The sequence below is a fragment of the Cucumis sativus genome, chromosome 1, assembly GCF_000004075.3.
Source record: "Cucumis sativus cultivar 9930 chromosome 1, Cucumber_9930_V3, whole genome shotgun sequence".
Taxonomy (NCBI): domain Eukaryota; kingdom Viridiplantae; phylum Streptophyta; class Magnoliopsida; order Cucurbitales; family Cucurbitaceae; genus Cucumis; species Cucumis sativus.
The window spans coordinates 27,974,275-28,001,658 of record NC_026655.2 but is presented as its reverse complement, the minus strand read 5'-3'; the positions used below and the strand labels follow the sequence as shown (position 1 = coordinate 28,001,658).

The 27,384-nt window shown below is 33.2% G+C and overlaps 1 protein-coding gene and 1 non-coding gene across 2 annotated transcripts; both read right to left on the bottom strand.

The window, feature by feature from the left end:
- Positions 1-1,650: 1,650 nt before the first annotated feature.
- Positions 1,651-23,453, bottom strand: LOC101216950 (nuclear cap-binding protein subunit 1). The gene is made up of 19 exons (XM_004139002.3): positions 23,122-23,453; positions 22,980-23,039; positions 22,691-22,747; positions 21,765-21,836; positions 20,956-21,018; positions 20,643-20,819; positions 18,787-18,918; positions 18,167-18,233; positions 16,411-16,610; positions 12,501-12,571; positions 11,372-11,456; positions 10,360-10,428; positions 10,096-10,214; positions 4,909-5,047; positions 4,097-4,597; positions 2,787-3,086; positions 2,467-2,642; positions 2,220-2,328; positions 1,651-2,055 (listed from the first exon to the last, which is right to left on the bottom strand). The coding sequence occupies exons 1-19, from the start codon at positions 23,203-23,205 to the stop codon at positions 1,942-1,944; spliced, it is 2,595 nt and encodes an 864-aa protein (XP_004139050.1). The 5' UTR covers positions 23,206-23,453; the 3' UTR covers positions 1,651-1,941.
- Positions 17,243-17,344, bottom strand: LOC116401840. The gene has a single exon (XR_004214245.1). It is a non-coding gene; the product is annotated as a U6 spliceosomal RNA (small nuclear RNA).
- Positions 23,454-27,384: the final 3,931 nt, after the last annotated feature.

Below are 27,384 nucleotides of genomic sequence, written 5' to 3'. Positions count from 1 at the left end.
TGCGTACTTGATGGGCAAAGATCATCAATGTAGACATTTTTTGGCATGCTTCGCACATCAAATAAGAACAAATTTGTAGTAGTGATAGTATGGTTTCTTGAAATTTTGAAATATATATATATATATAGATAAAAAGTCTTTCGAATATCCACAAACTTATTCGCATGGATTTGTTTTTTCTTATGAATCATTTTCTTTTGAAACCAAAATGTCTAATGTACATTGTAATTATGAATATCACACTGCCAAAAAGAAAAAGATACATTTTGTCTTACAATGTTTAGGTTATGTAGATTGGTTGTCCATTCCAATAAAATCAAATTGAAAATTTTATGTATTTATCAGGAATGTTCAACCAATAATAAACACAAAGATCACAACATATTTATATTTATGATCCCTAACTTTCATAGGGAATGTTCATGATTACTCAACAACATAATTATCTTTTACACATTTTGAGTTTTCTTTTGAATGCAGAGTTCTTTTTTGTTAATTCAATTATGTTTTACTCAATTTCTTCTTAACATTATTTGGTCTAATATTGGTCATAAATTGTCTCTATGTTATGAACCCTTTTTCGCATATTTTGGGCACTCAAAGAAAAAGGGATTCTTCTTACACAATTATCCATATTGATTCTTTTTGTCTTTAATTTGAATCATATATCTACCGTTTAAAATGGATTATAGAACACCTTTTGTTTTTTACTTTTATGAGAATAATAATTTAACCCTCCAAGTTTAACTTATCAATTAACTTGTGTACTTTAAATCCATATCCAAAGTTAGGTTATTTGTAGAATATTACGTCGGAGTTTAATTTAGAACCTTAATTTTTTTTATTTTTTTTTTAATATAATACATGTAAAGGTGGAGATTGAAACCTAAGTTTTTGATTAGTTTAAAGATTATTAAACTTTTAACCATTAAGGTCATATTAACCGATCCATAATGAAACTAATGTAATAATAATAAGATTCAATAAATGGATTATTGATACTGGACTTCATACGTAATTGTAATTTAATTATTTTGTCTTGTTTACTTGAATATTTAGAAAACATTATCTGTCTTCTTGCCTTTATCACTACCATTTATTCATATATATGACTAACAACATTCTCACATAATTGTCGACAACAAACTAATTGAGCACCCTTTCTTGGATCCAACTAAAGGTTTGATCAATTGAGCACCCTCTCTTGGATCCAACTAAAGGATTTGATCAAACACTTCAAAGTGAACCTTACTCTCACTTTGATTGCATAACATTGGTAAACAACGTCAAATGTAGTCAAATGAAACCAGTTTATTATGTTTCCAGTAGGATAAACATAGCCTAATTAATGTTCGTGCTCATTAATACTTAGGCTTCATAAACACGTCTCACCTAAATATGTGAATCATTAGATACATGTGCCAAAAATCTCACTTTCTTCGTTGTAACCAGCAGAACTAAACTTAATAGAAAATCTTACTATTCTCTTTTTAAAAAAAAAATGCTTTTAAGTGCAATTTAGCCTCAAATTTTAGTTGGTAACGATTAAGTTTGAGTCCACAGGACAACCCACTGCTATGCAGCCTTCCATCGTTCCATCACTGTCAAAATCTACACGATCCCATAAATAACTCCGAAGGTTGCTAACAATTTTACCACTTGATGACTCTTTGCTTGGAGGATAACTTAATATATAGTTGTAGAACAAGAACAATTAGGATATAGATATTATGATACAGGCATCCATGAACATAACTCAACAAGTACAATTAAACTGGCATCTACGGCGATTGGCCAGCCTAATATGTATGTTTCGTTTATCCAAATGTTACATAACATAACTGAGTGATCTATCCACCTAATCTACAAAAAGAAAAAGGAAGAAGGATTGAAGGGAAAAAATAGAAAATGTTGGATACTGTAATAGATATGATTGTGTCGTTAGGTTGAGTCCAAAGATCGACGAAGGCCACTGTAGACTGCTTTCCTGAAAAGTGAGTGTGAATCTTCTGATAACAAGACTTCCGCATCCAACTTCTCAATGTGTGGCCATATCTGAGAACATCACACAATGAAAATGGTTCGAGTAAGAAACAGTGTTCAGGTTGCTGCATGTTATTCTGATCGTTTCAGATATCAATCATAAATTTCTTTTGAATCATTTTTAGTTTTCATGATTGGCAGTCCTGAAGCACGGCACAGTAAGAAACGAAAAATACCTCGGAAGCATATTGCCTCGAGAAGGCCTTGACATATCCCAAGGTGGTTAAACACCATTGTTCATTTTCACATACAGTGTAGGCATGCTCTGTTCTACCATTCAAATGACTGCATAAAAAAAAAAAAAAAAAAAAAAAAAAAAGAGAACGCGGTAAATTTATAATTGAGATTAAAGGAAATAGAAACGATCATGGATTGAAAATTGGGCAAAAAAACATTGGATCATGTCCTCTTGACGTAGAAAACCTTTTTTCAGGTCTTGACTCTACATTGTCCATCTCCATGGCTGATGGTTCTTCAACGTCCATAGCATTTGCATCAGCAGGATTAGTAGACTTCAAATCTTGCAGAGTTTGCGCGCTAGCTGGAAGGCGTTCTGTCAATATACTGGAAAAGCTTTTGTACAAAGATAGAAATAATATCTGCAAGTGGAAAAGATTAGTTAAAAATCGCAAAGACGTAATCTGTTAAAGGTGATAACTCAACGGTAGAAGCAACAGAAAATCGAGAATACCAACAGAGTTTAATAAAAGAGAAGCAATTATTTCTACTTTTGTAATTAATACCTCATTCTCCTCGAGAGCTCGAGCAAGAAGAGCTTCTTTGGCTTCTAAAGAGTCCCGTATTGATATCTCCTGCTCTTTTGCTCTTCCAGCATAAGATTTCAATCGCTTTAATCTCACAGGATTCTCTCCCAAAACAGGTTCACCATCCACAAGTGAGAGCTTTGATTCAGCAGCACTCAATTCTTCCTGTGTCCTAGCAGCAGCTTCTTCAGCTGCAACAACATCTTTCTTCAGGGAGGATATTTCTTTTCTAAGATCAGAAATACGATTATATGTCTTGCACAATGCATTCCTTAATATCTGTACATGAGATGATAAGAGAAAAATTAGTTGCAACTTATTTCCATGCGAGGAGGAACTTGAAGTTGTTTAATAAAATTATCGGTAAAATTTAGGTGCAACTGCCCATGAACAAAGTAGATATACTTCGGTAAGAATGTATAATCATGTCCATAACAGGTTTTGTACTTTAAAAGTCTCAAAAAATACAGTGGATATTTATGTCACGGAATCCAAGAAAACCTTCAAACTTGTATTGAAGATTGAAGGAATTGAAACAAAAATTTAGAGAAAATAATTCAAAAAGGGAAAAACATGGGTTAAATAGAAACAAGTGGCACAGGCAGCAAACCTGGAAACACAAGTTACCAATGGATTATTTTCCAACGTGAAATGAGAATGAGCTTTAGGAAACAAAGAAAATAAATTATAGGAAGTATAATAAATAAGCCATAACACATCAATCTATGAAGAAGTATAAAATGGAAAAAAATAATTAAATTTGAAAGAGATGAATATATTAAGACACGCATATCCCTGCTCATTCGTAATTTGTTTATTGAAGGAAAAAAGCACACACAGAGATTATTCCAAGAAACGGTAAACAGTGTAGATTCCTTCCAATCATGCTCCTCACAAAGAGATGACCACAACTGACAGTAATTTTCTTTTAACCAGATATATCTGTTAAAACATTGTGAATTATTTTTCAACTTTGTTTATAAGGCAGGATGAAATTCCCATGACTTTATTTTTCCTTTTTACCTTCAAGTTATATCTAAACAATGTGATTAATCACAAATATGATGAAATTACTTGAACAGGATCTGTTCTATTCTATAGGTTGTACATCTGTATCCTTGAGTTCTAAAAAAGTTAATCACAAAAGTGATATCATAATGCAATAGCTACTATCACTTAGGCCAGAAATCAAGAAGGAAACACCTAAAGTAGATCATGTGATTGATGTCAAATTCAAAAGAAATAACAATGTCTCTTCCGTTAAGTAGCCAAAAAAATGTAAAATGTACCTCCCATGGACGATCTGATGTATGATATAGCTGAAGATTTTCTGGAGAAAAGATCCATTTAACGATGGACAAATTGGAAATTAACCTATAACCCATCATTCTATCAATTGCTATTGCCGTCATTTGAGTATTATTCTTCCAGTAAGAACCCACTTCAGATATAAGCAAGACCTGCTTATCCTGATCATGGCATATTCTTGAAATAACTTGTCCATATCTCTCCAAGACTGTTATCAAATGAGTGAAACTCTTTGACCCAATATCCAGAAGAGTTTGCACGACCACAACGAGAGAAACATCTAAACCATGCTTTGGAATGACACTTTCATCCAACCATGAAATTAGTTCACGTGCTGGAGCTCGTCCTTTCACCATATTGTATAATTCAGCAGAAAGTGCATGTTGTTCACTTTTTTCTCCATCATCTTCTGTGGAAAATTTGAAGCTTGGTCCACCCTTGGGAGGTAGCAACTCTTCTAAACCAGGTGCATTCTCAATGCTCTACATACGGACAAGCACAATATATTTGAAAAGTCAGAAACAAAGTAAAAACTCAGTAAGGATTAGCTCATATTTACTCCATAATTCTGATTTCTCAGGCATGTATAAATATTAGGTTGGAACATCCCACAGGACTATAGTCACAATTTGGTGGTTTCTCTGTCATTCACTATTCTTCTCATGTTCTCCAATAAATCATATATTCCTAATTGTCTATGAAGGACTATTAATTTTACAAACATGGCAGTACAGATATCTGAATAATAGAAGTATCTGTAAAAAATGTCAGCAGTTTCTAGCATGATAAATACCTGCTTCACTTTATCCCAATATGATAGACGGACCTCTCGATCCAGAACCTCCTTCACAAACACTCTTTGTGGGGCCCATTTTGGAAGTTCTAGTACGTAAGCCCATTCTTCCCATGGCCATATAAATTGAAAGTTTGATCTGCCAAAATAGTGGCAGAAATAGTGTAAATATCCGCAAACTCCAACTTTAAAAGGAGATCATAATTTCAGTATGATGCAACCATCCACAACAGTACCGTACATATTGAGCATACAATGGTGAAGTAGATCGCTTCAGAAAAATGTTTAAGCCTCTTCAATGCTGAAGTGAAATGAGATTAATGCTCAAAGTACAAATTATGGACAATGAATCATGTAGTGAATTTCTCACAAGTGTTCAAGATTCAAGACACAAAACTTCCATCATTCCATGCCATGTCAAGATGCTTATGGGAAGTCTGAGACTCAAACTAAGTATTTCACCATTAGATGGACAGGCAAGCAGAACCCACGGACAGAACTATCAAATATTTAATTGAATTCTATAAAAATGGCATGTCAAAGTAGTAGAATTAATGCATTGCATGAGAACGAAGCAAGAAAGAAATGGGAAAAAAAAATCTCACATTTAGTGACAAAAAGATGGGTTTTTACTAGCAAAGCTTCATATTTGAGGTTGAACACTTGTTCCTTGTTTAATGGTTGAAACAGCAATTTTAACTTTTGTGAATTTCAATCAACAAGCTTTAAATGTGGTTGTCAGGTATAGAAAATATATGATGAGGTCGTCAAGTTTTAGGTTCTTTTCAATGTATGCCTCATTCTAGCCCCTCTAAAACGTTTTGATATTTCTCCCTATCCACACAACTCAAAAGATAGCAAAGGACAAGCCTCCAGAAATCTCTCCATGTCTCAAAACAAAAAGTCCACCACAATTTCCTCAATCTTATAACCAGTCTTTTGTGTGAGAGTGGGTGTGTGTGTGAGAGAGAGATGATGAAAAACAACATAATGTTATGCAAGGGGCAAAACTCCACACAAAACAGACCATCAAGTTAAAGGAAGCTATTAATTAGTTTGAATGGTGCTCTGGCAAGAGAGTTAATTGGGACAAGTCTACACTCAGTGGAGTTAATGTGGGGGATGAAGAATTACTCCAAATGGCAGGAAAATTAGGATGCAAAGCGGAAAAGCTTCCTTTTCTGTATTTAGGTCTTCCTTTGGGAGGCTATCCAAGGCAGAAAGACTTTTGGAAATCAGTGATTGACAGGGTACACAAAAAATTGGATAGATGGAAAAGGTTCAACATCTCAAGAGGTGGAAGACATACCTTATGTAATTTGGTCTTGGCCAGCCTTCCAACATATTACTTGTCTATATTTGCCATTCCAGAAAATCCAGCTTCTACTCTAGGAAAGCTAATGAGAAATTTCTTTTGGGAGGGGCACACTGGTAGCAAAATAAACCATCTGGTGCAGAACGGTCACACCTTCTCAGCTTGATGGGGGACTGGGATTGGATGGTATCAACACTCAAAATACAGCTCCCCTTGCTAAATGGGGGTGGAGATACACAAAGAAGGATACCGCACTGTGGAGACAAGTGATAAGAAGTATTCATGGCAGTGAAGCTTTTGATTGGCATACTCAGAGCAATTCTGGGAATATTCGAAGAAGGCTTTGGGTCAATCTCAAGAATATGGATGAAGGTTGAGGTATTGGCCCCTTTTAAGCTTGGCATTTTGGGCGGACTAGCCCTATTCCAGTCTGGCCTGGTATGGAATGAACTTATAATCATGAAATCGACTCGATATCAGATTATCGATTATAAGTGAAACCCTAGGCCCATTCCCACTGTGGGCGGAACAGATCTACTAATTTTTTTATTCCAGTTAGTAAGAGGGATTTTGATCTAAGAGGTAGATTCTAGAAGCTAAACTAAAAAAGGGTATCCTAAGCAATTTCAATAACCGGGTTCATTGATATTTCTGGTTTATTAATAATAAAAATAAAAATAGAAATAGCCATAAAATAAAATCTAGCCATGCTTCCTAACAGTTCAGTTGCTTTTCATTGGGACATGGCCACAGATTCTTTTCTTAAAAAACAGAGACAAACTACTTTATTAATAATAACTTAAGTACAAGAGAGTTATACAATGAGCGTAATAAAAAAGCCTAGAGAGTAGTAAGTGAGGGAATCAAAAGATGCACCCGGACATTTCAACCAGGATGACACTCCCTTAACACCAAAACAACATATCCCAACTAAAGCTAGAAATAAAATATCCAAAATACAGACCAAGGTGCACCCAGATTCAATGTCTATAGTGTTTCGTAGACCTCTGAAAAATGATGAAATCCTGGACTTCCAATCTTTGCTGCTCCTCCTCTCTTCTAAGAGAAACAAAATTGGAAGATAGTAGAGGATGGTCATTAACCTGCTGGACAAAGATATATATAAAACTCTTTGGAAGACCACCAGACCAAGGAGAGTCAACATATTAATTTGGACTATGACATTCAGTCTCCTAAACTACTCCTTGATCGTGCAAAGAAAAATCCCCTACAAGTGTTTGCTGCCTTCGATGTGCCCTCTATGCTTAAAGGATTTACTACATTTATTTATTTTATGCCCCTATTCCTTCAATTGCTGGAGAAGTATTTTCCCTATTTTTAACGTGGTTTGGGCTTTCGATGGATCTTTAAGCTCCAATGTTTTCCAGTTGTTGAGGGGCCCTTTGTTGCCAAAGAAGCTGAGACTAATTTGGGTAAACATGGCAAAAGCTCTATTGGCAGAAATATGGTCTGAGACCAATCAGTGCATTTTCACAAGGAAAGGAGCTGGGTGGACACTTTGGACACGACAAAAAGGAACACAGCCGCCTGGTGCTCTTTGAATGCAGAATTCAAAGATTATTCTATTCAGGATATATGTATATGTCTAAACTGGACAGCTTTCATCCACCAACCACTTTAATGGGGGATAATCTTATGCAATCCACAGAATACTCAAGACTCTGCATCTTTACATTTTTCACTTCTTTTAGAGGAAATCATTTCAAGTTTTGTTAACTATAGGATTTTACATGTTTGGGGGCCTTTAGGAATTTTATCTCCTCCATACTTTTCTTTTGGTAGTTGGTGGCCTGTTTTGACACTGTTATTTCCCCTGGGTTCTATTTTTAATCTCTGTTTTGATTTCTTTGTTTTTCTATGGTTGTTTGCCTTCTGGTTTATTTGGTACCTATATGTTCTCTTGTTGTTTCTATGGGATATGATGATGGCGCTAAGAGGGTGTCAACCTAATTGAGATGTCTTGGTGACCTCCCGATCCTCTATTTTTAGGTGTCACTATTATTCTCATTGTATAATTCTATTGTACTTTGAATTTTCTATTAATAAATAAGCTTGTCTCCGTTTCAAAACAAAAAAAAAAAAAAACAGACCAAGGTACAAGGGGATAAGGCATCCAACTCCGGCCTCCCAAAGGAAGGATTTCATAAAGGCCTTCCAATCTAAGTTGATGGTGACCATCGAGTAGTTACAAAACAACCTATGTTGGGCACTCCAAGTAGAGGTCGTAAACTGTACATGGTTGCAAAAAGAAAGGAGAGCTCAACTTATCTTATAACACTCCAGAATTTCTCTTGCCAAAGAATCCAACGAATAGGCCTTGCCAGATTTATCCTAAGCACTCTAGCTTTGGCTTTCAGTCAAAACCCTGAGAGGATTTTGGCCAACACCATAGAACCTCAAAACAAACTGAAGTCATTGAGGCTTATAGATTGAGACTCGTCTCGAGGCAAAACTCTCAACTTTTAGCCTTGAGATGTATGTCTACTCTTAACTTTTAGCCTTGAGACTTATGCCTTTGGAAAAACACAAGGCTTAAAATCGCTACGCCCGCTACAATGCAAATGTCTAAAGGAATAATATTTTGAGCTGTGACAATTTGAACTATTACCCTTATTAAAAAACGGAAACAAGATTTTCATTGATTTACTGAAATGAGATTAATGCTCAAAGTACATAAAGTGAAACAAAGCAAAAAAAATTAAAACTTGCTCATAATAACAAAAAATTTAAGACAAAACCCACTAAATCTGGATATTAATTAATGGAATAAAAACAACATTTAATGAAGATTAAAAGGAGAAGAGCTGCCTCCAGCAATCTAATGAGAATCAAACCTTTATTATTGAGACATTAAAAAAATTATCGAATAAGTTAATTCTATTAATACCACTCGTAGTGATGTTAAAGATATCTTTTTAGAAGTTTTGTTTAAGTGTCAACTGTGGTGTTGAATTTTTTTATACTTTTATATGACTATCTATCTAGTCATACTTGGCCATAACAATTTAGGATTTGTAAAATGCTTTTAATTAAATTTAAGGGATGCTTCCTCATAACACTGGGGTGGTTATTCAAACTACTTCTCTAATGCTAGTTAAAATTCAAAATGAGGTTAAGGTTTTCGTGTGGCAGGTTTTAAATGGGAAAATGGATACCTTGGATCATGTCCAAAGGCATTCTTCCACCATTTCGTTTAGTGGTGCATTCTTTGTAGGAGCCATGAGGAGGACCTCAGTCATTTATTATGAGATTATCAGTTTGCTCAATTCTTTTGGGGCCATTGGAGAATCTTGTTTAGTGTGTGGTGCTCGAGGCAGGGATGGGTGTTTGTGTTTGTTGTTGGATGAGGTGCTTTTGAATCTCCCTCTTAAGGGAATGGGCACAATCTTGCGCAGGCAGGCTTCTTTGTTGTTTTGTGGTGTATTCAGTTGCAAAAGAACAATAGAACTTTCAGGGAGGTTGAGAAACTGGCAAGGAGGTTTGGGAGGAGGTTAGGATTAATGTCTTCCTTTAGTCCTCCATCACCAGGTTTTTTTTTGCAATTATGATCTTGGTCTTGTTATTTTGGATGAAAGTAGTTTTCTAAAATTTGCTTGGGTTCTTTTAATTCAGGCTTGTTACATAATTAAAAATTTTGAAAGGTAGAAGTATCCACTGATTCTCGAAAAGACAACAAGCCTAAAATAAGGTGAGAATAAACTGAACTCCAAATTGAAGGAAAAGAAACAAGATAATGTTATAACAATATGATCATTCCAAAATTCATAAGCCCCTAACACATCTAGCACAAGAAAGTTAATCCAAGCACGCATGATAATGAGTTCTTTAGTGTTTGCAAAGTTCAAACTTACAAATGGTGTGAAAACCAAAGTATCAATCGTATGCGGCACTCCATGTCTAAATCGGCAATTTTCTCAAATAGGGCCCGAACTGCACCAGCTACAACTGCAGGAAAGGCCCCAGGAAGAGCCTAAATATACCTCATAGTCATATTTTTAGAATAAGACTTTTTTTTTGGTAAAAATGAAGAACAAATTGAAAAAGGAATCATCCATACATATACTACCGAAAAGAAAAGGAAACAAAAACACATTTACAATAACAAAAGCGCGTACCTTGCAAAGGTCAATAATGACCAGCGTATAATAAATAGGTTTGAATGGAGGTTGAGGTAGCAGGAGTAGCTGCAAATAGATTTTTTTTTTTTTTTTTGGAGGAAGCAACTATGAGTCTTAACACTTATAAAAAATCATAAAACTCAATATAAAGAGAGATGAGAAAACAAAAAATGAAAAAAAAAACTCTAAACTAAAAGAGCTCAAGTTTGCTTATGGGTTTAGGGAGAAGACTACAGTTGAAGCTACCTATCAAACTCAGCCAGAAACTTTAGAATCCCAAACATTTTTTTATAAGAGAAAAAAATTAATTGATGTGTTAGATTTACAAAAGAAGATGAAACATCCATGGCAATTACTAAATTCCTAATTAACCAAAACGGAAGCACAATAATATGTATAGAAGAGATTGGACAATCGTCACCAAGAAATGGCACAGTAAATAAAAAGATAAAAAAGCACATCACAAGAATGATCTTGATAAAAGTAAATAAACGCTTTGGACAATGATGGGAGTTAGGGTCGATCTTGCTCATATGGCTATACCTCAACCAAACTTCATCCTTAAAATAATTTTTCCCCAGAAGCCTTACAAACTTCTTCATCCACATACTTTGTGAATGTTATAGGAGGAAGAAATCAAGTTTTTGGAAATAGTTTTTGTGTTATTCCCCAAAAGAATTTTAAATAGACAAACTTAGAAGATCTTCAAAGACACTTGAAGAAACCTCCGTGAAACTCATGATCTAATTACTTTTGGCTCTTCCTCTCAGTGCAATATATCTGCACAATTCAAAATTTTTCCCTTCCTCTTAATACAATAAGAGATCTTTAGTTTTGCCTTTTAAGCTCTTGCCTTCTGAACACTCCGTTCTCTCATAAAATTGAAAAACAAGGAAAGGAACAATTATTTTCATAATTAACAAGAATGAGTCTCTTTTCATTTTATCAATGAAAAGTGTTGTTCCCTTTCAGAAAAAAGAAAAAAGACACGAGAATGATAGTCGCATACCTGCGAGAAAATTGTCTCTGCCATAAGATACTCATATCTAAAAGGCACAGGAAGGCCAACCATGAAAGATGCACATTCCTTTCGACTAGCTTTGCAAGAAACAAGAGAGAAAAACCATTGTAAAATGTTGTCTTATCAAAATGCAAATATTATATATTTTTCAATAACATGTCATTCCATAAAAATACTAAAAGAACTCTACACTTTGTTCTTATAATAGAACTAATTGAGTAGTAAAAGAATTTACAAGTAGATGAGTCGCTTAGAGGTAAAGAAATTTGAGGGACCTGCCACTCCCTTAGGAGGCTTGGGATTAAATGAATATGTGATTATCTTTGACGTTTTTAATATAAGAAATAAGAGAATAATTGAATAGTGTAGAGCAGAATACAATCAAAGTGAGGCAATAAAGCCTATGAGAACAGGGCATACGATCTGTGAAAACCATAGTTAGGAACATTTTAAACCTCTTTAGACAATAAAATGAATTGCAGATAAACTAATTTATCTTAAATGGTCCTACTGTTTGTTTCTTCTCAACTAAACCATGAAAAAGCAATTAATAGAGCCCTTCCCTAAGAATCTTTCGCATCTACAATTAAGAATTTTGACAGTAATTCAGTAACTCGATAGGACTTTATTTTATTTTCCATCAAGTTGTTTTCACAGATAGCTACTTTGACAACAACCGACAGCTCATCTTTGAAAAGTGTGCTAATGCATGGTACTTTAACTTCCCTTTACAGGCCAACTGATCATAATATCAAAAACAACGTTCTTAGAATATCTCTTCATGATCCAAAAGTTTTTTAAAATAAAACCTATCAGATTCTACAACACTTGGGTGTCAAGGAAACTCATATAAAATTAATTCTTAGGTAGGTGGCCACCATGGATTGAACCCATGACCTCTTAGTTAGTTATTGATCTTTTTACCACTAGGCCAACGCATGGTGGTTTCTCTATGATCCAAACTAAATAATCAACAATCAACTGAAGGAAGAAATTTCATGCTCTTCTGTTCATTCTTAAATTACAGATATAAAAAAAATGTTCTTGAAAATATCCCTCCATGAACCAAACTGATTAATCACGCATTTACTCATCAGATTTGGAGGAATTAACGAACCAGCCATTGAAGAACAGAAGCACATCTAAAAGATATTCCTCCACGACAAAGCGATCAATAGGTTGTACATCCTGCATCAACAAAGGTCCAAGAAAAACAGATTTAATTGAGGACCACGTACAAAATAGTATATGTCATGTAATCATAAACCAACCAAAAAATGTATTAAAAATCTAAAAGAAAAAGAAAAAGAAAGATAAAAACGTCTTTTTTTTTGTGAGGAACCAAACTTCGTTGAAAAAAAAATTAATATACAGTGGCGTTAAAAGAACAAGCCCAACAAATCTTGGTACTTTTTTTCAAAAGAAAACAAAACTATTCATTGAAATGATGGAAAAAAAAACTAATGCTCAAGATAAGACGACAAGTCCTTTAAAACAAAAGATAAGATTTATGCAGAAAAATTCTAGGCAAACTCAAAGTAAAAATCCAAGAAAGCGATAAATCTTGGAAGGCTTGAAGAATTCTTCCAGAGCGAAACTCCTCACGGAACTTTATATACTGTAAGTGAACAAAACAAAAAAGGAAAATCCTCTAAAGTGCCCAACCAAACTGGGAACCATTGACCAAAAACGATCTTCAAAAATCCACTGGAAGTGAAAAAAGTGAACCCAATGCCCAAAATATTGCACCCACTGAAAGGCTACAAAGGATGCTGCAACTGAATAACTTCTGATGACAAAGAACTAAAGAAAATTAACAAAAAAACCTTTTAAGCATATCCCAAATGCTCAGTTAAATCTTAATTTGTAGTGTCTGGAGCTTGATATCTTTCATCTATAATCCACATACCTCAAGTAAGGAATGAAATTTGAAAGAAATTGAGGGGATACTTATTCGTTGATGCTACTGAGTGTAAAATATTTTCTGAAACCTTTGTATCATCAATTGAGAATAGATTACCAAAAGCTTTTTGCACGAGTCTTCAACAGGAAGAATGGAACATCATCTGTCTTAATATCAGCTAACGGCTCTTAGATCTACTCACTGCTCATACTAACCTTGGATGCAATATTGAAATCCTCATCATGAACAGATTGAGTGGAAGTAGTTACCTTAGCAATGGAAGAGAACAAAATTACTTTGGTAAACACAACATTTGATCCTAAAGGAATGAACTTTGCAAAAGTATAGGAACAAAAGGATATGAAGGACGTTGAGGTAGCTTTGGTGATGAAATGATACCGAACCAAAATAATCTTTGAGCTTTATCAGAAACCAGAGTGAGTAATTTTTCCCGTATAAAAGTAACGGTAGAGTTTTTTATTTTTACTATAAATTCCATTTCCATTCAAATTTTTCAGAAGTGATTTGATCAGTATGATCCATGGATTAATCTTATATGCATTATAAAGTATCAAAAATTCTGGAAAGAATCAAAGTTCCAGATTCGATATGGACCGACTTAGTATTTTTTCATTCATTCTCATCCAATCGAAAAAGATTTGTTTAAGCTAAAAAGTCAAAATAGAGTTAGAAATTGTAGAGTGATACAAGGCTGTGAAGACTGACCACATTCTGAAGAAGAGTGATTAGCCTGAAGGTCAACTCGTAAAAAGAAACTAACTGAATTTTGAAAATGAACATTCTCATAAGAAGAGTTTGAAACGACAAAGTTACACCCTTGAAGAGCACAGAAGGGATGCTTAAGCCTTTCGGAATGACAAAGTTACACCCTTGAAGAGCAAAGATGCTAAAGCCTTCATCAATCATTGCTTCGGCTATTCTCTTAAGACCCACTGCATTTGAAAATTTGAAAGAAGACAAAATTTTCATGATCAGTGCGAGGTGGATCATAAGGAAGTACATCCCCAAAACAAAGAGTAAAACTGTCAGACTTTTGATCTGTTATATCAACTTCAGTATGGATGAATCCACAAATATTTTTCTCAACTTCAGTTATAGAACACGTAGAATCAAGAAAAGTGTCTAAGAAGAAATGTTAACCAAACCTCCAAAATGTTGACCAATTGCTTTAAAACAAGAATATGTTTCCAGCAAGGCAGAGGTAAATTCTTCACAGAAACCTAGCCACCATACCCCCCAATAAATTTTGGATGAAAATTTTCTCCTTGAGGCAATTTCTCAATTTTTAGGTGAAAATCATCAATTAGTCTTCATTCCCATCAAAATCCAAATCAGAAAAATTGTCCTTCAAATGCAAAACCGTTTTATCTAACCATAAATGGGTTAATAGAAACCTCGGATTGCAAATAAACCTCTAGAGTCTCATCAATGTCCGACCAAGAGTTATGAGCTAACAGTCTTGAAATCGCTAAAAGAGAATCAAAAATCAAATCTACTACCTCATTTTCTTTCCTCACCCAAAAGGTGGAAGCATCTAAACTCTACATATGCAACTCAGATAATCCCCTCAGTTTCCAAAAGGCATGAACACTTGGTGAAGCCTTTCCCCAAACAATTTGCTAGAAAAAAGAGATCCTTTCTCAAACCACGGTCTGGAATTGTTCTCCCGCATAAAAGCAAGCTGGTAACTCCAGAAATTATGACAAAAACAAGTTTTCAAGTCTTCTAAGGCTGTTTCCCAAGCATCAGAAGTTTTTGAGACTTCTCAAGCCATATCCCAAGCATTTCACAAGAAAAAGGGGTTCTATCCCTAAATCATCTGTTTCAGAGACCAACCCAGATTTTTTAGAAGCCTAATTGAAATGTGTGCAGGCTCCACTGCCATCTTCCACCAAGAAGTCAACCTTTATCTTTCCATCTTCTCAGAAATTTAAATACTCTGTTTTCATCCTAACTCGGAGGTTCATTTTCTAAGAGGTACTCCTAGCTCTTCATCAACTTCATGCAAGAAAAAAAGTTATTAATCCAACATTGGTTCTCCTTTTGGTGTAAACAGTGAGGATACTGTTTGTCCTGAGGATGTATTGGTTCAAGAATCACCTGAGCAAATTGATAACTTGGGAGGAGTTTGAATGCCCCATTTCATGAGGATGAGAATTTGATTTCTTTCTTGCCATTCACTTTTGCCTCATTCTGAAATTTCAGCACATTTAAGGTTCATAGTTGACGAGTGATTTAATTTTGGGTTGACCGTTCTCCTTGTTATAATCTTTGAATATGTTGGTTTGAAGTCTTAGATTATTTCCGTTTGAAGCTGACCAAGAAATGGTAGGAGTAGGACAAAGTGATCATTGTGGGGCTGTCCTAAATGCTCTGTTTTATTTGAAGAAGGCTCGCTTTTGGCACGGTTGCATTTTGTTCTCTCAACTGTCCCTTTTGCATTCCTACTTAGATGAAGTTCAGTTCAGGTCTTTAGATTGGTTTGGTTGTCTGTATGGCAAGCTTCTTTGAATCAATTTGATTTTAAGTCCTAAGATTTTTGTTGGGAGGAGAGTTAACTCTCGGGGTTGATGTCCTCAAAGGCTTTGTGAAGTGTTCTTGGAAGCTACGCATTGGTTAATTGGTCTGCAACCGTTGAAGTTTCTTTAGATTGGCTTTGAATTGAAATTTGAGTTGTCTTGTTAATTTTTCTGTTTAGTTTGTTGTTTTTTGGTGTACTCTGTAAGTCTGTTTTTGGTCTTCGTGTGGTTCCTTTGGGGGTTGTTCTTTTATATCTCTATGTAATTCAAGCATTATTCGAGAGTTAACTCTTGGGGTCGATGTCCTGAAGGCTTTATCAGCAGAGTTGTGGTTTGAAAGAAATCAGTGGATCTTCCATGATAAGACTTCAAGTTGGCTTGATCATTTTGAGTTTGCCCATTCGAATGCTACATCCTGGTGTTCATTATCCAAAGTCTTTCATGATTACTCAATGCAAGAGATCATATTGAACTGGCAATTGTGACCAAAAGTTTTGATTAAGAGATTAATGTCACAAAAGAGATTAATGTCACAAAATAGAATAATGTCACAAAATAGATTAATGCCACAAAATAGATAGTACCTCAAATTTACTAGATGGAAATATATTAAGTCGACGTATCCTTTGAGGATAATTTAACTCTGCATCATATTTCTGTTTACCATACGTAATGCCAGATAGTGTTGGAGGAGGATTAGGTTGCTCTGGACATTTGATGGCTCCAAATTCATGAGACTTCCCAGCAACTAGCTGAGCTTCAAATAGAAGGTGAGGCCTTGGAACTATCACATGAAGAGAAGATAGAATAATTACTAAAAATACAAAATCTACTTCATAATGGACGAAACGAACGAGGGAAAAGAAAAAGATGAGAAGCTTCCAACTTCCAATTGGTTAGCAACTCGCAAGCTTCATTTTGTTTCTATTTCTTTTCCCCGTTTGATGAGAAACATCAACGGGAATATATTCAAAAGGAGAAAGAAAATAAAGCCTAGATGCCAGGGGCAGAGAGAACCCCTTCGGAAAACACACCAAAAATGCCTGCCAATTGTTCTTTATTATTATTATTATTATAAGGACATGCCAATCGTTAATAATCATCAACAAGCAGTAGTAATCTTTTACAATGTGGAACCCAATTGTTATCATTATCAACATAAACAAAAATTCCTCTAGCTAATAGAACGATTAGAGGTTCCAACCCAAATATAGCTTGGTGGATAAGGACCTGTTAACTTCTGGTCAAGGATTTGACCTCCACTCCCACATTCATTGAACTTTAAAAACCAAAATGTGGGAGTAGCTGAACTCTCAAGAGGCAGAGTAGACCATAAAATCTCATGTAGTATCTCTATTCCTTCAATTCGTATAACATTCATTTTTTTCTTTTAATAGTAACCTTAACAGTATTGACCCAAGTAACTAAACATTGAATGATTTGTGTGACATCCTTGTGCAAAGGCCATGCTAATCTTCTTTGTATTGTTCCAATTTTATCAAATGTCCCCGAAGAGATAACTAAACATTGAATGATATCCTATTAAATTTACCTTCAACCACAAAAAGCTTTTGGATCAATTGATGATTTAAAATTAAAACATTTCCCTTTCCCATTGACCCTCTCCCCTTTCTCAATTTGTTGCTACCAAACTGTAAATCCTAACATTCCCACTTCTCTGCCTCTAATATCTTTGAAATCTGAGGAGACATAAACAAACTAGCTAACTAGGTTTAGGCTAACTAGGTTTCATTAAAAGAAAATATTGAACTGTTATAGATTATCTTTTCTATACATATATAAGACATATCAAAAAGGTGAACTGTTTTCTTTTTTTTATAAGAAACAAGTGTATTCATATAACAAAAAGGAACAACCTAAGGGCAAGGGACAAGAGGGCCCTTCCCGGAAGAAACTAAGAAACTAAGAAATGATAGCCTTCCAATTGTTGAAATAAGTTGAAAGACTATAATTACAAAAGTGTTTGGTGTAATTCGTACTCCACCAAGAAGCTGTGTGTTGCAACACATTCCAAAAAGAATCAAAAGAATTATAGCTATCTTCAAAAATTCTACTATTCCTTTCTTTCCAAATGCACCACAAAAGGGACCGAGAAGTACCAAAGCATTTCATAGGAATATCAAATATGAAAGAAACTATATGGATTCTTGATGTAAATGCCGTTCTCACAATTTTATCATACCAATCCATCATGTCAGACTTTGACCACTTCAACATACCGAACAATTTCCCTTTTTCCTCTATTAAGATAGGATTATTGTGCAATATGAAAGGACCAGAGCAAATAACTAAATTGGGCCCAAAGTTAAAGAAAATCACCACTATCCACTTTCCATCCACCAGTAGCTAACATTTGTATACGACCCCATAAATCTTCTAAAAAATCCTGAAACAAACACCAAAAGAGGAGTTATGTAATAAATACTGCTAATGTCATGACAATTTTTTTAATTTAAATTTTAAATAAATAAATTATTTTGTGTATATATATATAAGCCCCTAGTTTATCTACACTGGACCCTCATGGGGCAGGACGAGGAAGATACCGACAGGAAAGCAGACATGGTGGAAGTTTTTTCTCAAAATTTACTGTTGCTTAGACATTTTTTTGACAGTTTCCAAAGTCCACCGGTTTTCAAATATAATTAGTTTGCCTACTCAAAATTTAGACTCTTTTCGTTATATCAATGAAAAGTCATGTTCTTTTTCAAAATCAAATACAATGAAATAAGTCGAAAACTTAGAATAATCTCTTTTGTTCGTTGTAAGAAATTGTGCTTTATTGGGAGAAATGAAAGAATATACAAGAGCAGACAAATAAACAAACCCTGACAAAAAAGGAGTCCAACCTGGCTATGAAAAAGGATTCCACTAGTGTCAAATTTTCTTTGGTAGTAAGCTTAGCATGATGATAACAAATAATGACTAGTCAAATTTACCTTCTCGTTAAGAGTTTTCTCAACTTCACCATCATCCTCAAAAAAGGATAAGCCAGTGTCCAAGGTCTGTCTTCGAATGCTTAAGTATGCTTCTACTCCAACCATAACCCGCTCAAGCTCTTCAGGAACTTGCTGCATGTAAAAACAAGTTACCAATGGTAAAGGCTATTTGGCCAACACGGGCTTTCTCTCATAAGATGCATAGTGTGTTGTAATATGCTAAAAATAGTAGACTATAAATAATTCTTTTAGAGCAATCAACTAGTTCGAGAACCAAAGTTGGAGTGCAAAAAAGAAGAAGAATTTAAATAATTCTATCAAAATTTGCAAAGACACCAAACTGACAAAAAAATCCAAAGAAAATTCTTAATGAGAAGGTAAATTAGACTAGTTATCTGTGACCCATTGACACTCTGAAAATGAGAGGGAAATGGAGAAGATCTTTATCCCAAAAAAAGTGAAAAATGAAAAAAAAAAATGGAGGAAAATTGGAAATGTTTTCTACAAGAAAACCATGAAAGAAGAAGTAACTGAATCAAATGCAAAACACACGAGTGAGAACATTATCAAATAAGACTTCAATATCTCAAATCGAAGAGTCCCCAAGTCTAACAATGACCACTTGGTTTAACCCAGAGATTTCACCAAACCTTCAACCGTTGTCGTTTCAAAGACGGTATACATCATTATTTTTTTGAAATGGAGACAAGCTTCTTTATTAATAATAATAAGAGCTCAATGGACAAGAGAATTATACAATGAGCTAAATAAAGAAGTCCAAACAAGCGAAAAAAGAAGAATAATAGGGAACAGAAAGACGGTATACATCATTATAAACATATATGATGAAACCAACTTCCACTGAGATGTGTGTATATATATACACACATATACATATATATCTTTTAATAACTATACATCAAGAAAAAAAATTCATTTAGTTTTTTTTTTTATAACAACTTACATTGAAAGAAAGTGCTCCACCAACAGAGAAAGGACTATCAAAAAACAATTGTTGTTCACTATTTGTTTGACAGAGAGGGAAGATTGTGGATGATAAATTGGTAAACTCGGCTGTCCCGTGGTAGAGAGAGGGGCCATAGTGAGGTTTAGGTTTGATTAAGATTCATGTGTCCCTTTGGGCTTTGGTTTCAAAAACATTTTGTAACCATTCCTTAGGAAACATTTTAATTAGTTGGAACCCAGTTTTATAGGTGGGGTGCTTTGTTGGGTCGGTTTTTTTTTTGTGCATGCCCTTGTATTCTTTCATTCTTTCTCAATGAAAGTTGTTGTTTTTATCAAAAAAAAAAATAGTGGACTTGGAGTTTATGTTGCAACACAGATGAGCAATTAAGAGTTCTATTGAGAAAAAAGAAAGAATACATGGAAAAGAAAACAAGTCCAAAAAAAAGAACCTCGCTTAGCCTCTACAAAAGGGGTTTTAGCTATGCAACATAATGCCTATAGAATAGTTACAAAACGTCTTTGAAATCGTAACCCACAAAGAAACATGAAAGTGAACAAGAGACCAAACCTCACTAAGGTCACTTTCCACCCCTCCAAAAACCTTACCATTCAACTCACCCCACAAAGCCCATAAGATCGCACACAACCCAAGCAAGCCATAAAAAGTAGCTGAACCCATTAAAGTACATCAAAACAAGGCCCAATGTTTTAAGCTTGGATATTATTCCAGCTAGTAACAAGAATGAGAGGGTAGTGTTCAAAAGACACCCACTCCCAATTTTCTAATCTAGGATATAACTCAAATTCATAACAAGAATGAGAGGAAAGAACAATGTTGAGAAAGATGACCCACCAAGTAAAGAAATTATCCAGAGATGAAACAACAGTACCTCAACCAGTTCAGCGCCTCCCCAGGGAAAACAAGAAAGAATGCAAGTTATGTAAAAGTCAGCACGTGCCTGCCATGCAGGATTTCCCTTCTCATCATCCACTGTTGTGGCAGCTGAAGAGAGTAATGTTTCAAAAACAACTACGAGAGATGTGGATAGTAGAACTTTACTGCTCATCTACGTCAAACACAAAATTGCTTAGGTCAGAATATTTTCTCGAGATAACAAAAACAAAAGGCTAATATTTAAGGTTTTCCAATTTTAAAAAATGATAATCTCAATCATAAATTGTTAATAGCAAAATCAAGTATACCAATGCAGTTAGAAACCGTAACAAAACTCGGATCTTGTGGCAATCTCCAGAGTTTAAGGCATCCTGAAAAAGAACTAAAAGTGAGATCAACAAAATTCTCTGATGAAATAATTGAAATTTAAATAGTTTCTTATCCAAAGAAAAAAAAATCTAAAAATATCCAATAGATCCCAAAACTTTCAATTGTGCCCTATGTAATAATCTTTTTTAATGACACTAGATACTTGACCTAACATTCTGATTTTATATTTCAGATCTCCATAGATTATAAAAGAATTTGAATAGGGTAAGAATTTAAACACAAATTTGAAAGTTTAAAAACCCATTAGACACAAATTGAAGGCTCAAGAGCCTATTAATTGTAAATATCATTTTTCCTCCCTTCTTTGCCTATAATCCTTAATGGCTTCATTAACAATCAACATTCAACACTTGGTCTAAAATTTACCTTCAAACAAAAAAAGCTCCTGGCAAACTCTAAATGGAACAGGCAAGGACTCTCCAAACTAGGACATTAGACTAAACCTTCCAAGAAAGATCTAGGATTCTAGGGTCACACAAGAGACATAAGAATGAGCAAATAAAAAGGTGCCTTTCTCCACTAACACAATGACAATGTCTTTTTTGTCGCCTCTTCCCTTGAAGCAATCAAGAAACCAATGGTCGAGAGACAATACAATTGAATTCTCATAGGTGTGTGATTGTGGACATTGATAGGAGGAATTTGAAAGGAAGAGATTGAGCAGGAGGTCCAAAATACCACAATGAAATGAAAATGCCTAAACCAGATTATCTGCAGAATCACTAACCTGAAAACTTTCATGAGTTTTTTCCACAACTTTCTTCACGAAGTCTTCATTTTCCAAATTCATTAGTCCAATCTGTATACAATAAGAGAGACATATGCTAAAGCAAACTAAAACTATCGTTGAGAAATTATAAGTGTACTGCCAGAAAATTTTTTAAAGTAATGTTAAATCTGCTAAATATTAAACAGGAAAGATCATTTATCAATTGGAATGAGATTATAAAGGAAACAAGAGCATACAAAAGATAGCCCCACAACAGAAGTCAAACTAATTCTTACTTCTTTTAAGATAAAAACCACACTTTCATAAAGAATGAAAGAAGATATTAAGGATACACAAAAAGAAACAAGAGACATACAAAAGGATAGCCCAACAAAAAGAAGTCAAACTAATTCTTTCTTGTTTTAAGAAAAATGAAAGAATAAGAACTTCAATAAAGAAAATGAAATAATAAACAAAGAGAGTATTTAATTAAAATAGGGGCATGGATCAAACAGATCCAAGGTAAGAAACCAATCTAGGAAAAGGGGAGAAAAGGGCTCCAAGCATCGAGTAAATACAACTTTGATAAGGTTATTTTTCGCTATTCGAAACACACCATTTTGTCGAACAAAAAATTAAAATATAAAACAAATGAAGAAAGAGAATTGTCCATCGTACGTAACTCTAAAGACAATCTCCAATCGCAGCACAAAACAATACACAAAAACATAAAAGACAATAGAACAATGAAAGGTATTGCGTTAATCTTAAATATGTTCTTCTTATGGAAAACATTCAGAAATTTCATTAAATAAGCCTTAAAAATATACCATACATGTAACAAATAACTGAGAAAGCTACCTAGCAATATAATCTGTTCGATGCAATTCATATATGAAAAGAAAAGACATCCACTGAGGTCTAAAGTGCGTAATGTAGTTTACCAATGTCCCGTACAGAGGAGTCTTGTGAGGCAATTGTTCAACACATTGCAGAAGGAACTGTAACACGATGAACAAAAAAGAGCGTAAAAACCATAAGAATAGAGTAAGTTAGACATAACTCACGCTTGCCACAAAGGGATGCACCTAAAAAAGTAAAGTAACCAGCAAAAAAGACTCAGTTCGCACATACTACTAATATATGATTCAACCAGTACAGTTTCAATCAAACAAGAACTCAAAATATAAACAACACCCAAATAAAGTACGAATGTGTAGAGGAAATGATTACAGGTAGAACTTCATCTCCATAGTGATCCAGCTCCCGCCGAACCGCACCAAAGCAGGTTTCCTGTAAAACCCAGATAGAAATCAACGACAAGTAGTCGAATACTGGAGTATAAATGGGAGAAGGGTGAGAGAAAGTGACGGACAATGTGATCTTTGAAGTCGGAGGAGGTGGCATATTCCGGGGACTTGTCACCAATTCGGAGAAGAAGACTCTTCCAGCTGCTCATTGCTGAATTGAAGAATGAAGGTAAGGTTGTAGAGAGGAAATGGGGAAGTGGGTTCGAATGACACGGGACGGCAGAAGCAGAGAAGTTCAAGGAGAGAAGTGGAAGAGTGTGAACGATGGGTTCGATGAAAGAAGAGGCTTGTATTTCATAGATTAAAAAAAAAAGGTGGGGGAGGGGATTAGAAGGGTTTTGGGACTGAAATTAGCGACTTCTTACGAACCCTAGAATGCGACGATGAACAGGCTCAACGTAGTAGACACTAGATTTAGATGCAATACAATGTGATTTTTGCCTATTGGACATTACTGTGTGATCACCTATGGCTTATTTAATTTTAAGATATATTAATTACTTAATTAGTATGGGTAATTGTAAACATCTTTTTACCTAATAGGATTTGAATTTTTTAGTTTGATTGTGAAAATATATAAGATGTTAGAGAATAAGAACAAAAAAAACTAAATAAGAAAAATAAAACAACACAAAAAAATAGATAACAATTTAACTCAATTGTAGCGTGTCTTATAAATACACCACATACTCTGTTTATAGAACATGTCATGGTATGGGTTACACTATATAATTCAATCGGATGAAGTTACACCATGAAAAGTTACAGGAAGATTGGTTATGGATATCTATATAACTACATTTACAATATATCAATTATTATGAATTATGTATTTTTTGTTATTGTAAATTGCTGTATAAAAAAATTAAAATTAAAAGATAAATTTTGACCAATTATAATTTGATTTGGTTATATAGTTACAATTTTTCAGATAGAAAATTGGATCAAATATAGCCAAAATATATATCGGCCAAATTAAGCTTAAAATTAGTATTTTCCATTTTCAAATTTACACAAAAGGTGAGGTAAATGACCAACATTATCCATCAATTAATATTATTTAAAAATTTTAAGAAATTCACAATGATACAAATATGAAGAAAAAAAATAGTCTTGGTTTTTAGTTAATTTCAAATTTAACTATGTATTATTCATTTTAGTTTTGAGCCTTCAATGGGAGACAACACATACATATTTTTTTTTATAGTAAGAAATTTGGTTTATTTAACGTACATATTTAATAGAAATTAGATACGACCGAAATCGAATTGAAATTCTACTTCAATTGCACTTAATTAACAAGAAACCCAAAGCTGTAAATAATTTGAAGCTTCGATTTTTTGTTCGAACTACCACTAAGATTTACCTACTATCCTCCATACTCATAATCGAGTTGTGAGACGCAATTGATAAAAGAACCCGAAGAGAGATAAATGAAAATAAATTGGGTTTTCTATTTTCTCTATTTTTAAATTTAGAGAATACCTAAATTATCGTGATATTTCATCAATGTTTTAGATTTTTAATTATTATATAAACTAGAAAATCATGGTATTTTTGACCAATTTTAACCTTTATTTAATTTTAAAAAAATAAATTATATTCATAAATTCTTAACATTTCCAAAAATCTTAAAGAATTTTTTCATTAGTTATCAGCCACCTCATTTATCTTCCTTAATCATTATATCATATATATTTATATTTATTCTTTAAATATGATCTAAATTATACATAATTATATAATAATAAATCGAATACTAAATGTCTTAGTTTTCTCAAATTTTGATAAGAAATCTAGATTTTGGCAAATTCAATTTTTTTAAATGACAAATATAAAACAACATTTAATGTTCCATTCAGACAATATTAATGGAATGTGACGTCATTTGGTCTAAAAAATGCTCCATTTGAATTATAAAATATAATGAATGACATTTTTAATTCATACCAATAATTTACAATTGTTTACATTGATGATGTCTTGATATTTTATCAACCCATAAAACAACTCTTTAAACATTTTAGAAAAATTCATAAGATAATTAAACAAAATGATTTGATCGTTTTTCTATCAAAAATAAAATCATTTCAGCAAAATGTTATATTTTTAGGCTATGACATCTTCCAAGGAAAAATAAAACCAATTCAAATATTAATTGAATTTGCTAACAAATTTCCCGACAATATTACTAATAAAAATCAATTACAAAAATGTATAGGATGTTTAAATTTTATTTCAAATCTGAGACAAACATGTGAACCATTATACCAACGACTTAGAAAGACACATCCTCCATGGACTCATGAACACATGCATTATTAAAACCATTAAAGGCCTTGTCAAAAGTCTTCCTTGTTTATACATTATAAATCCACACGCATCACTCGTTGTAGATGCATGGAACACAGGATATGGTGGCATTCTCAAACAGTCCATCGATGCTCAAGAGCAATTAGTTAGATATCTAACTAGAAGCTCAACAAAATTATTCAACTGCTGAAAATGAAATTTCTATCAATTGTTTGATGCACAAACAAATTTCAAAATGATTTAATAAATAAAAACTTTTTAATATGTGTTGATTGTAAAGCCACAACATATGTTTTACAGAATATGATAAAAACTTAGTTTTTAGACAAAATTTTGTCATTAGGCAAACAATACTTTCTTGTTTTGATTTCAAAATAGAGATTATAAAAGCAAGTACCAACTCTCTTATTGATTATCTCACTAGAGAATTCCCACAAGGCAAAAGAGAAAAAGAGAGCGAAAATGAAAAATAGAAAGCAATGAAAAGAGAGAATAAAAAAAGAAGAGGAGAATGAGAAAAAACAACAAGCTACTCTCCCTCAAACTAAAGCTTCTTACTCACGAGTATATCAATTTACTCAAGTGGGATTCTCGCAATCAATTGAGGATTAGAAGCGGAAAAAGCCTCAACAATTACCATTATCCAACAAATTTCAAATTTTTGGATCTTTTATCCGTTCTGTAATAATCAATCCCTCTACAATCAAAAGTGAGGAATCATATGCTCCTTCTACTACAAATGCTCAAGCCATTACCAAATCAAATTCCCAAAAAATTCGAAACTTTCCCATCAAGAACAATTCAATACCATACTTCTTATCTTACCACAATAAAACTCAAACTTCTCTTATCGTGATCCTATAACCCAAATTTCATATTCAAAATAGTCCAAAAAATAGTTATATCAAATTTTCATTTCAAAAAATAGTTTATTTTGGCTAAATAATTTTAATCATTTTTTGTTCATTATCTTTGACAAAACTTGTATTCAAAAATTTTCATTATGGTTTAATGATTGGTGAGATACTTTTGGCCTAAATGAGTCTATTATACCATATCCAATTTTAAAAAGTTTCAAGTTATTCTTCAACAATATTTTTCCAAATGCTCTTGATCAAATTCTACGTTCTTCAAATTATTTTCATATCGCCTGCATTTTCTATTGGAATTACTTAATCACATAAACCAATGATATCTTTCACTTTTTTCGCACACATCGAATTATATGGTAGAAAAAGTTCAATACAACAATCGCCTAAAAGAATATAGTGAAAAAAATGGTTTTTATATATTCTCAGAATATGAAGCCAAATCTACAAAAAAAACTCATCAATTTTTAGCTCATAAAACAAAGTTAATAGCTGTCATGACTCAAGTTATAAATGAAGACAAACTCAATATTATTATTCAATATTAAAATGAGATTTTGTCTAATATAAATTGATTTGTTTTTCCTCTTGAAATGATAGGTTTTATTTTCAAATTTTTTATAAAAGTTTTTTATATTAAAAAATTGATTATTATAAGATTTTATATTATTACAAAATGTTTACTTTTTTAAAAATTAAAACATTAGCCATTATTACTGTTATTATTCTTTAAAGAATAAAAAAAATATGTAGGATAAAAATAGGTAGCTAAACATAGATAAAATACAAATTTTAAAAGGTAAGAGTTAGATTAGATAATAAAAAGTATTGTTTATTAAATAAAAATGGAGTAGAATTTTGTTTAATGTATTTTTTCTAACATATTTTTGTTAATATATGTGTTTTTTTAAAAAATAAAAAATTTTAAAAAATAGATATGTATAATTTTGATTAAGAAATAATAAATGAAAAAATGTGTATTTAATAAGAAAACTAAATATTGAGATATTTGAAAGAAAAACTACTTTGAACTAACAACCATGAGGTTGTGCAAGGGACACAACCACTACTACAATAACAGAATTTAGGTAAAATGAACTAAATTTAATATATATTGTAATATAACACTTCAAAAGTAATATTAAA

Coding starts and splice junctions, on each gene's coding strand:
- LOC101216950 (XM_004139002.3), bottom strand. CDS start 23,205: ATGAGCAGCTGGAAGAGTCTTCTTCTCCGAATTGGTGACAAGTCCCCG. Junction 20,820..20,955: donor TACGGTTTCTAACTGCATTG/GTATACTTGATT, acceptor TGTTTGACGTAG/ATGAGCAGTAAAGTTCTACT. Junction 2,329..2,466: donor GAGTCAAGACCTGAAAAAAG/GTTTTCTACGTC, acceptor TTTTTTATGCAG/TCATTTGAATGGTAGAACAG.